At 38.6% G+C, this 12,073-nt stretch overlaps 1 protein-coding gene across 1 annotated transcript; it reads left to right on the forward strand.

Moving 5' to 3' along the window:
- The first annotated feature begins 2,039 nt into the window (after window positions 1-2,039).
- si:dkey-32m20.1 (transmembrane protein 236) lies at window positions 2,040-5,769 on the forward strand. The gene is made up of 4 exons (XM_031735569.2): window positions 2,040-2,398; window positions 2,969-3,041; window positions 3,861-3,984; window positions 4,793-5,769. Exons 1-4 carry the CDS (start codon window positions 2,145-2,147, stop codon window positions 5,419-5,421), a joined length of 1,080 nt encoding a protein of 359 aa, XP_031591429.2. The 5' UTR covers window positions 2,040-2,144; the 3' UTR covers window positions 5,422-5,769.
- The last annotated feature ends 6,304 nt before the right edge of the window (window positions 5,770-12,073 follow it).

A 12,073-nucleotide genomic window follows, 5' to 3' on the forward strand; every position in this document is an offset into this window, starting at 1 on the left:
ACAAGGGTAGTCCTGATTATCACAGAATGACACACACAGTCTGAGTTATTTATGTTAGGAAGTATAAACCACCATGAATCAGTTTCACTTGCTTTGGTGTGACTCAGTGTGACAACAGGTGCAGTGATTAGGCAACGACCAAACAACCCCTCCAAAACAGCAAAGACTGTGCAGATGGTCGATGCAGACTGTTGCTCTCTCCCTCCTGAATGATTTTTCTCTGGTTTTGCTGCAGCTGGTTTAGGTTGCACAGGTAGTCCACCTTCTCCAGAATGACACATCCAAACCTGCCATTGCAAGGTTTGCTGTGTCTCCCAGCGCAGTTTCCAGAGTGTGGAGGCGATACCAGGAAATGGGCCTGCTACTGCAAAGAGAGCTTGACAGGGAAGGAGAGGACGTGTAAACCCAGCAGCAGGACCGGTATTTGTTTGTGTGAAGAAGAGCGCTGCCAGAGTTCCAGAAAATGACCTCAAACAGGTTACTCAGGCATGTTTCTGAAAGAGACTCCATGAGGGTGTCATATAGGTCAATGCTCACAGCTCAGCATCATGCAGCTTGACTGGTGTTTACCACTGGCACCATGTTCTCTTCACAGATGAGAGCAGGTTCATGCTAAGCAGATGTGCCAGATCTGAAAAAGAAACAACATGTTATGCTTTCTAACTGGACAGAAGATATCACTGAAGTTTAACTGATTTCCTTTTATACTGTGATGATTGATGCTCTCATTAATTATTAGGTTTTTGAGCAATTTTGTTTAATCATTTACTGTTTGGGAGACTTGGGTATTTTTGCATGAGGAAAACTTATTTGGTTGATATAAATTGGACATAATGGACACATCCGTTACAACAGGTAAGACAATATTTTTCAGTCTCTGTCCTACATGCCCTCTGCCTTTTAAATAAGGCAATGCAGTGAAGTAATCCCAAAATTACACAAGCACCCAGGACATTATATTTATATCATACTCACCAGTGAAAGACAGGCCGGCCAAACTTTTAAACTCCTCAAGCTCCCCCCGCTCCCTCCTACAATCAGCCCTACATGATTGAGAAACTTGGAAAAACTAAATGATTATAAAGTTTTATTTCATTTCAGTAAGAAACTAGAAAATTGTCCTCTTCCTTGCCAATAGATGGAGTTCTGTGTGTGTCTGAGCAAAGCTGTAAGCATGTCACTGTGATTTTAAATTCAATTCAGTTTTATTTATACAGCGCCAAATCACAACAACTGGCTTCTTTTTTTCTTTTTTACTCAACCCCCGCAAGCAACCCTTACTATAACTGAGAAAGTTATGTCCTGTTCTCACATCAGAATAACATAATTTTTGGTTGAATGTCAAAACTGGGGGGGAGGGGGCAAAGATATTCAAAAAATCCATCCATGGTTTTCCAAATGTTGATCCTTTACTTATCAAGAATGTATTTCATAACTTTAAATAATTTTTCTTTAAAGAAGAGCAAGAACCTAGAAAATCCTTCTTCTTCTTGCCACCAGGTGGTGATCTGAGCGTGTCTGTGCAAAGCTGCATGTAGCCAGTCAGCATGTCACTGTGATTGTAACGGCAGTAGGAAATTATTAAGGATAGTTTATGCTCACTATAAAGTTTTATCTGGTTGAAATTTTAACATCAACTCAATGCAAAATTATATCTGCAAACAATGTGCGTATTACTGTAAAAAAAAACAAAAAACAAAAAAAACCCACATTGGTCAAACAACCAAATATCTTAAGATAACACTTTTTAGACTCCCTACATCTCCTCTTTGCATAAGGGAATGCAGTGAGGTTCTCCAAAACTACACAAGCATCCAGGATGACCTAAAAATCCTCCATATTCACCTGTGATGGGCATTTAAAAACAAATGTCACTATTCCTTTTTAGAAAGTGTGCACAGTTATAGTTCAGTGTAATCTACCCCAGTGATATTATGGGATGGGAGAACTCTTCTTTGTCACCCCCCCATAAAAAAAGACAAGCATGACCACCTCATTACCTCAGCAATAAAATAATACAGCCTCCAGTGCAGTGTAAGCAATGTCAGTGTGCAGAGTCCAACGTCTCCACTGGCTCGTTTTTAGGAGATGATTGTTAAAGTCTTAAGCTCTGAGTTCAGATCAGCAACTGGTAATCCAGCACCATGCCCTCGGGGAAGAAAGTCAAGCTCATCCTGTATGAGGTGCTGCAGTTTGCAGCACTGATTGTACCCATCTTTGTAATCATGGAGAGATTTGCCAGCCTCATATACAACGTGAAAGGACGGGATCAGACAGCATACTGGCTCGTTGTGGCAGCTTCTATCGCCTATGTGACCTCTGTGACCTTGCTGGTGTGGGCTCCTGTCAGATATATGACTATTAAGCAGCGGGGATTCATCAGAGAGGTCAAGCAGTGGTGAGTTGAGGCTTTTGGAAAATGATAAGTGACAAGCTTATTGTTTTGTGTGTATAAACATAAACAGAGTCTGTGTAACCTTTAAAAAAAGAATAATCACATCTTAAATGTGAAAAGTCGAGTTTACTGAGTAAAGTTCAGTTCTGTGATTTGCTGCTACAGTCTTAAATTGCCTGGTATTACAGCTCATCATTTGGTAGTATTTATTACAACTGAAATTACGGATCAACTATTTTAACTATTAATTATTAATTTAATGACTCTTCTCTACTAAGTACTACCCCTAATAATACTACCTTTTAGCTCATGTGAGTAGTATTTATGTCTTATAAATGAAGTCTTCCCTTACTCTCAAAAGGTAAGTGAGCATAGATAACAACTGTAATTGAGTGTAGCTGCTGTGTTATGGAGTAGAATTATTAAGCAGCATAAAACTGAAAGACTACTTCAAAGTCTTTTCAAACACAAATTAAAAATCTGAATATAAACTCGCGCACTTGTTAAAAAAAGGAACAGTTACTCATCATTATGGGATGATCATTATGTAAATGTAAGCTGTGTGTTTTTCAGGAGACCAACAGCATTGGCATATCTCATCCTGTGCACATTACCGTGCTTTGCTATCCTAATAGCCAGCTCCAAGGTAATGTCACCAAGACTGATTGATCTTGTCACTGAGGAGCACTTGTTGATGTTTTGTTCAGTCATGCTCTGACAGGGTCCTTGAAGAGGCATGCAGAATTTGTTGTAAACAGTCCATTAGAGGCCACAGTATTAAGACACTATAATTATTCACTGAGTGAACAGCGACATGCTACGCTGCACCACACACAAAGAAAAGCATCCCTTCTCACGGACTCACCGTGATCTCTTGAGGTTTACTTATTCACTGTCAATCTACAGGTAGCAGGAAGTTGTACTCTTGTGCAATTGTATTGTATTCATTATTAGGTAATAATATAGTAATGAAGTAAATACAACATGTTTTGTACACCTATTGTTTTTGCCATGTTGTCAAAGAATTTCTGAGAAGGACTTTGGCAGGAAAATAGGTCCCCAGTCACAAGACTGCCATTCCTCTGAGCTATTCATTAACCTATAGTGAAAACAACAGGTTGTCCATTAACTTAAGGTTTGATGCTATCCCTGACCCTAAAAAGAAAAGAATTTTTATCATTTGGTATTTTATTGCTGTTCCAACAAGAACATAAATAAGCACAAAGATGTTTCTCATATTTATTCACCCAGTGTTTCTTATTTTACGGGTGTAAAGATGTAAATCTGCAATGATAGGAAAGTAAATCCTAATGGGTTCATAAAACTTGGAATGTAGGCGCTTCTTTCTCAGTGGAGACAAATGTTACAAAGACTGTCAGTTTCATTTTTTCTCACTCGCTTTACCATTTCTTATTAATTTATTGTTCCACTTATGAGTAGTTTTTCTATTATTGTGAAACCGCAGGTGCAGGTGGACAGAGGACAGAGACTGGACAGTTTCTCTGAGTTGCCAGTTTCCCTGGTGCTTTTCTTCCTCATCTGGGTGGATATCATTGAGAGGATCCGACCCTGCAAACTCATGGGAAAATGTAAGGCTTGAATTCTTCAAAATCTTTTATTATTATTGAATATTTTTGCGTCACATTTCATCTTCTGTGGGAGTGGTTATTTAACTGAAGCCATAGACTCTTTGCGCTTATTTGTAACACTTTATTTTATTGGCCTGTTATTTCATTAATGTAGCATAGACTGCAAGCTAGTTCAGATCAGATTTCAAACACACCCTTCCCAATTTAGCTGTTTAGTAAGCTGCAGAATTTTCCAGCTCTCCCATCCCAGTACCACTGCTACATTGCGTCAGTGCCTGATTCTGTTTATCTAGACGTAGCGTTTTCAGTGGGATAAATGTTTCGTTACCAAGTGAATTGACTCAATTTATAAGGTTGGGGAAACCTGCAGTCAGCTGAGACAGAAGAAACACTTGAATGAGTGACACTTGAAAATGTTTCTCCCACTGAAAATTCTACATCCAGATGAACAGAGTTTGGTCATAGACTTCCTGTGCCTTTTGAAACCAGTTGAATACAACCCACCTAAACAGCTGGAGAACACAAGAGCACAAAACATTGACCAAGATGACAAATTCCCCAAATTCAAATCATGTATCTGCCAAATGTACAGTAAGAAGGCTGATTCACAGAAGCTGGACCTTACAGTCTACAATAAACCCTAACACTAACCACCTTACCCCACACATGATTGTCGTTACCTATGTTAAAGATGATTTTTCTTCTCTTATTTTTAAAAAATGATTTAAAAAAAGACCCGTTCTCTTGTTATTAGCTAGTCTTTCGGAAAACCTAACTTACACAGAAACATTTGGTTTGTCATTTATAGCAGACAGCTTAGACTCAGACTTTGACATATCAGGCCCCGTCCTCACCCACATGGAACCAGTGACCACCGTATCAAGCCAGATGAATCCTGAAGAAGGCCAGAACGGTGTGACCCAAGGCCAACCAGAGGCCAAAAATGGCAGTGCCTCTAGCAGATTCCACGATGTTGCCAACTCACCACCAAGAACACGATTCACCAGCACTGCCTACTTGTACTCCTCAACCTCACGCCCTCTGTCGTACTCGGGTCGCCCGAGCATCCTGTGGAAAAGGGACGGAAGGTCAGAAATATTTGTGGATAGTTTCCTTTTCTGGTTTGACACTGTGGAGATGGTGAGAGTGGCAGGACTGCCCTCAGTGTTCTACTCAGGCTGGGTGTTCCCAGTCTACATCCTCGCCTTCCTGTCTACTCTTCGTATGATCATCACGCCTCACAACCCCTTGTTGTCTTCTGCTGGATTTGCTCTGCAGGACTTCCCTTTCTTTGTTTTTCGGGTTGCTCTGATTGCTGTGTTCGGCTTTGTAACACCTGTCTTATACCCACTGAAAAATGTCCTGGTAAGCCTAGCTTTTATCTATTTCACATTTCTGACCAGGCTGAAAATTTTTAGACATCGCAGCCTGTTTTGAGGAGGAGTGGCACATTCTGTTGTTGATGAAAAAGCCATTTGGACTGTGAGTATTTCGACAGTTGGTGTTCATGTGTGGAGAGCAGCACCAAATCAACAAGATGCTGGTGCTGATGATGGCGAGCAGCATGTTTGAATTTTACTGGCTTCTAATGCATTAAAAGGACATTCAAACCAAAGTGCAAAAATCATTCCGAATTTTGTTGAAAAAACAGGTGTACAGATGGAAGTATAAAGTAAGCCAACTCTTATCTTGATTAAAATATATTTATTGATGCAAATGTTTATCTGCTTAGTTTTGTATTTTAACTCTAAATTTGTTTACATTTCTTTTGAATAAAACCTTGAAAAACAATCATTTATGTTGACACTGGTGTACTTCAAAGCTAATCTGGTTTTACTTATTTGTTAAAGGAGACAAAGTTAGGTGGATTGACAATGGTTTGATGCGCCATATCAGATAAAGTACACATGAATCTGAAGTGAATTCAAAGTGTAATTTTCTTTGTGAGGCCCAAAGAGATTCAATTCAATTCAGTTTTACTTATATAGTCCCAATTCCCAAAACAGTCACCCCAAGGTACTTTATATTGTAAAGTAAAGACCCTACAATATTATAGAAAAAACCCCAACAAATATATGACCCCTTATGAACAAGGACTTGGCGACAGTGGGAAGGTAAAACTCCAGCAGAACCAGGCTCAGGGTGGGGCAGAAGAGAGCAAAGTGAAACAGGACAAAAAGCAAACTATAGAGAGAGCACCAGAGTTTAATAACTGCTAATCATTAAATACAATAGTGGTGTATAAAAGTGAAAATAGACAAGAAGTTCATCATGGGAAGCCCCCAACCAACCCAAGCCTATTAGTTCAGAGTCCAGCTCTAACTATAATGACATTTTTAAGCATAAGCATGAGAGATTTTAAACTAGGAGCTGGTTTTATAGCAGGTTAATTGGTGATCCTAAAGTGACTACCGGTGTGAACATGGGCATGAATGATTGTCTGTATGGTGTTAGCCCTGCGACAGATTGGTGACTTGTCCAGGGTGTACTTGGCCCTGCTGCAACTGAGATATTCCCCAGCTCCCCTCACAACCCAGAATTAGATTAGTGCATGAAAATGAATGGACAACCCACTCAAAAATGCAACAAATAAACAGATGAAGGTAAGTTAACTTAGAAAGAAATAACTGTTGGGTAAACTTTCTGGGTGTGTCGAGTAGGTGATAAGGTGATAAGCGTGATGATTTCAGACAAGTTAATTAACTTGTGATTAAAGAGCTGATGCTTTGTCTTTGCTCAATAAGTACAGTTTTATTATACAGCATAATCACCTGGACATCCTTTATAAAATATCTTGTTTGTTCAAATGGAGTGGCTTACTGCTCAGTCTTTGGCTTACTGCTCAGTCTTTGCCTTACTACTCAGTCTTTGGGAATTTTTCTCAAGAAATTGTGTGGCAGTAATGGTCATATAATTAGTGCCACAGGCCATCTGATCAAGCATTCTCATAAACAGATGGTTAGTTTGTTAAAGGCAAAAAGTAAAGCATCTCAACAAGTATCTGGGCTATCACAAGCTTCCAAAAAGATAAACACCATTCTTCCAAAAGATACGCTGTGCTTCTAAACATTGTTTGAGCGTTTGATTGGGTTGGGATCTAATGATTGTGGAGATCGCAGCATGTGATTATCATTTTCATGGTCCACAAAATCTTTGATGAGTCCTACTAGGCTACAGCTATTATCCTCACCTGCCAGAAATATCCACCCAGACCACACAGATTAACTTCCTGAAGACTCCTTCCTGAAGAACGTCTTGCCACTTGGCAGCCATTTCGATATGCCTGTGGGTAATTATTTGCACACTTATTTGAAGCATTATCTTAAACAGCTTTAAATTCAAAAAGGACCAAAGAATATTTTCCCATAACTTTTGGGAATCATCAATATGGTTCTTGGCAAATGTTACACAAGCCTTTGTGTTCTTTTTAGTCAGCAACGGTTTTCTCCTTGGAACTCTCCTATGGACAGAGTTGGCAAAGTACTTCTGTACTTAAATAGAAGTATAAATACTGCTGTTAAAAACACTCCAGTAAAAGTTAAAGTACGGATTCAACTTATTTACTCAAGTAAAAGTAAAAAAGTACCAGCTCTAAAATGTACTCAGAGTAAGAAAGTAAAAATGAGCTCTTTCGAGGATGTTTCTATTTTTGTGCAAAGCTAACTAAACCTAGTGCTATATTAGCATAATGAGAAAATAATATCACTGGACTCTATGGAAGAGTTTCATGGAGGATGCTGTGCATTGGTGGCATTTATGAAAGAACCATAACATCCATTACAATAACAATAACATTGGATGAAAGAGGACAAAGATGGCTATGTTTTGAGAGTAAAATGATGGCTGCAGACCAAATGCTGTGGACACAGCAGCAGTTTAAAGAGAAGATTTTAAGATCAATTTTTCCCCTGCTCCCACTCGAGCAGTTGAGCTGTCTCACTCTAACCTCCAACATTCCGTCCCATACACACCCATTATAAACTCTGAAACGGGTGAAAAAAAGCATGAAACTTAAACTAAGACTGAAGAATAAGTATAAAAGATATTAAAAAGATAAACACAAGCTGAATAGTTCAATGTCGTGTCTTCATTTTACAGTTTGAATGGTGTCTGTCGGTCAATGTATGTGGAAGTAGAGTTGAAAGAGGAGTAAGTTGAATGAGAATTTGAAGATTCTCCCATTGAAATACATTGTAATTTTTTGTTGAATAAAGTTGAATAATTTAAAAAATATAAAAGTTAAAAATGAGGAAAAATACAAGCAGGATGCTTAATCAGCATCCACACTAATTATATTGGAGTGGATCTCAGCATCATGAGCTAATATTCAAATGAATCTCTGCTACACTTCATGTAACTCTGACCATGAAACCACAGCCACCATGCACCAGTCACACTATTCTTTACTTTAAATTCATCACAGTGGAGCAAACTAACATGTTTATCCTGCACTGACCTACAAAGGATTTTAATGCAACCTTTAAGTGGCAGTTAGTCTACTTCAGTTTGAGTTGCAGCATGTTTTACAATATGAAAAAAAACATTTAAACATTTAAAAGCATGAGGACTTACACGTAAGCTTTAAATTTCCAGTTTATCAAATACCACTGAGCATCCTTACCTTTAAATCTAACCTTTCTTCTTCCTCTTCTGTCCTCTTTCTTATCTTTCTCCATCTCTGAGTGAAGCTCTTTCCTTTCTCTCCCTATGAAATACAGCAGCTGGACCTTTAGCTAGCAACACACTGTGTAACAAACTGCACACAAACAGTTTGTGAGTTTGCTGATGTTTGTTGAGCTGATAGAAACGTTGCATTTGAAATTACCTGCCGCTTAAAAAATTCACTCCCTTTATGTTTGCTCCTCTTCAGCAGGACTAGCTAGATGCTGAATTACCGCAACGTACAGACACCTGCAATAATTCTGGTGTTGTGGCAAAAACAAAAACAAAACCCCCCACCACCACCATTCCACTTTTAGCCTCCGACTGTGACACACGCCATCTCTTTTTATGCACCATCCTCTGGTGATAAAGAAATGAACAGGATTGCCTTTCATGTGTTTCTGTTTAGGCTTGGTTTGATGTTTGGAGGCTCGCAGTGACGGAATAATAACGCCACCTAAATGCGTTAAAGCAAAAGTAACGAGCCTGTTTTAAAAATGTAAGGAGTAGAAAATACAGATATTTGTTTAAAAAAGTAGGAAGTAAAAGTAAAAAGTACTCAAGTAGAGTACAGATACCTGGAAATTGTGCTCAAGTACGGTAAGGAAGTATTTGCACTTTGTTACTTCCCACCTCTGTCTATGGATGCCATTTTTGTTCAGCCTCTTTCTTATATATTGAATCATGAACTCTGACCTTAACTGAGGCAAGGCAGGTAAGGCCGTCCTTCTGGGTCTATTTAAGTGGTCTGGCAGCTATCAGGCCTGGGTGTGGTTAGTACATTTAACAGTGGAGATGGGGATAGCTTTTTCCATTAATTGATGAAATTATGATTTTAAAAGATGCATTTCGTATTTACTCAAGTTATCTTTGTATAACATTAAAATGTATTTGATGATCTGAAACAATTAAGTGTGAAAAATATGCAAAAAAACGAAGAAGTCGAAAGTCTAGGATTTTTATGTGCTGCCTCTTCTGTCCTTGGATGTCACAAATTAGCATTTCCCCTCTTCTTTTGTTTATAGCATGAAGGCATAGCGGTAGTTTATGTGGCTCTATGGCTGTATAACTCAATGGACTGGAACCTTGATATGCATATGTGCATGTTTCTGTGTGTGTCTGTTGTTGTGACACAACGGAGAGCTGTTGTTGGTGTTTACTGTAATCGGCAGTCTTCCACCAGGACAAACCTGACAGAATTATACCCATGGTGCATTTGGTCTTTGTCCCTCTGATGCATGAGCCGGGGCTGCAGGACTAATTGTTTAAGGGAATTTTCAATCCAGCAACTATTCTCGATCAAAAAAGGAAGAAATGAATGGATTTTAGAAACAAAGCATTCAGTTGGATTGCTGCTGATAAATCTGAGCTGTAAATCTGTTGCCACACTAAGAGAGAAGATTTGTTGAAGGTGTTATTAATGATATACAAGTGAAAGGGCAATAGACAAGCAGCTATGATTCACAGTGAGGGACCAGAGCTGGCCTGCTTTCATTTACCGGTATGGAAACTAAAATTATCTTCCCTTAATTTCCCCATAGCCACCATCAGCCTACTCTTTAATGATTCATATTATAATCTGCAAGAAGGCATTAGTGCAGCTCGAGTTATTATGACCATGTTGCAATACGTCATGTTGGCAGGATGGAGAGCACTTTTTCTTTCCCTTGTGACACTGGTTAAATGCTCCAAATGATCAAAGGAAAAACACAACAGCCGTACAATGAGAGACTAAGATCCACATTCATGGATGGAGAGTTCTCTGAGGCAGGCTTTCATTTATTTATTTATTTATCTGCCATCAAATTAACCCATCAAGCCTGCTGAGAGAGAGGCTTTGCATTAATTCTGGAATTTTAAAATTCATATTCAGCACAGTGAAAATAGTTTTTGTTAAGTAGTTTTGTCTGGCTTGAAAGTCCAATTTCCTTATAACAGGAGGAAATAATCTTCTGCTCGAAGAAATATGTGGTCAAGATAGTATACATGGAAAGTTTTTTTTTTTCATACTGCCTCTAAGAAGGTGATTTCTCGGTTGTACGGTGTAAAGACGTATTCATTTATGATGTTTAATTTAATTTTATAGATAAATTTAGATGATGAATCACAGTTACTTTGACTCCACAGTTTCTCTGTGCCTGTGGATTCTTAATCCAGTGTCCAGAACCATGCATATTGGGTTAACTGGTGAGCCTAAAATATCAAAAGGTGTTAATGTGAGGGTGTGATAGACTGGTGACGTGTCCAGTTTGTACCCTGCCTCTTACCCAGTGCATAGCCAGTAATATTTCCTCCCTTTCTGATGCTGACAACTTTTCCATCTTTAGCTTGTGTTAAACTTCATTAATTTTACCATTGTTAAATGTGCTATGAGTGAGTATTTATCGGTTTCCACTGCTGCAAAACCAAAATAGTTCAAAGAATGGATCAACACAGTTTGTCATTTTCAAGTGAAAAATTAAGACTGTAAACTAAGACCGATAAATCTACTTTTTGCATTTTGATCTCAAAGAATGAATGAAAACTTTGGACTTTAGCCTGACTTTCACATGAAGCCTGGTAAATGTCCAATAAGATGTCTCACTTTTGACTTTGGACACTCATCTCTGGTTTACTCCTTGAGAAATATTGCTGAGTCCCATTGTATCACGCTTTGAATTGGAAATTATTACATGCATTTGTTTCATCTCATTTGGACTATTGTAATTCTTTGTTTTCTTGTTTATGTAAGGCCTCCTTGGAATGTCTGCAGGTTGTTCAGAATGCTGGTGCAGGGCTTCTGACCAAGTCTGATCAAGCTGCACTGGCTCCCTATTAAAGTCCACTTTAAGATCATGACTTTGACATTCAGTGCTCTGCATGGTAAAGCATCAACATACATCAGAGATCTTTTACATCCATTAATCCCCAACAGGTCCCTGAGGTCATGTGATCAGGGCTTGCTGGCTGTCCATCATACAAGGCATCAGAGCTTTGTAAGTCTTGAGAGAAGCAAGCAGCTGACCTTAGTATTTAGTCATATCACCCACTATTAGACTGCCTGAGGTTAAAAACTGGCAGGAACAAACTGATCAAACTGTGCCTGACTATTCACATGTTAAATATAAAGCTCGGACTCAAAAATACTTCTGACTAAACCAACTCTTTCAAAACAAAATGTTCTAAATATGATTATTCTGTTTTGTTTTTTTGAGGTAAATGATTTTAATTAAAAATATAAGTCTTGATATTTCTTCAGGTAGAGTCCAAGATCAAAATGAAACATGTCAGTGCGCAGTGGTTTTTTTCTGCCTTTTGGGGTGTTTTGCTCCCACAATGCAATGGGTTGTTAGAAAACATGGATAAATACCTGTATAAAGATGTATTTATATTAGCATGGTACACTGTGCTGCATTTTTACTGGCTTAACTCACATTAACTCATTAGT

Source organism: Oreochromis aureus, linkage group 18 (assembly GCF_013358895.1).
Source record: "Oreochromis aureus strain Israel breed Guangdong linkage group 18, ZZ_aureus, whole genome shotgun sequence".
NCBI lineage: Eukaryota > Metazoa > Chordata > Actinopteri > Cichliformes > Cichlidae > Oreochromis > Oreochromis aureus.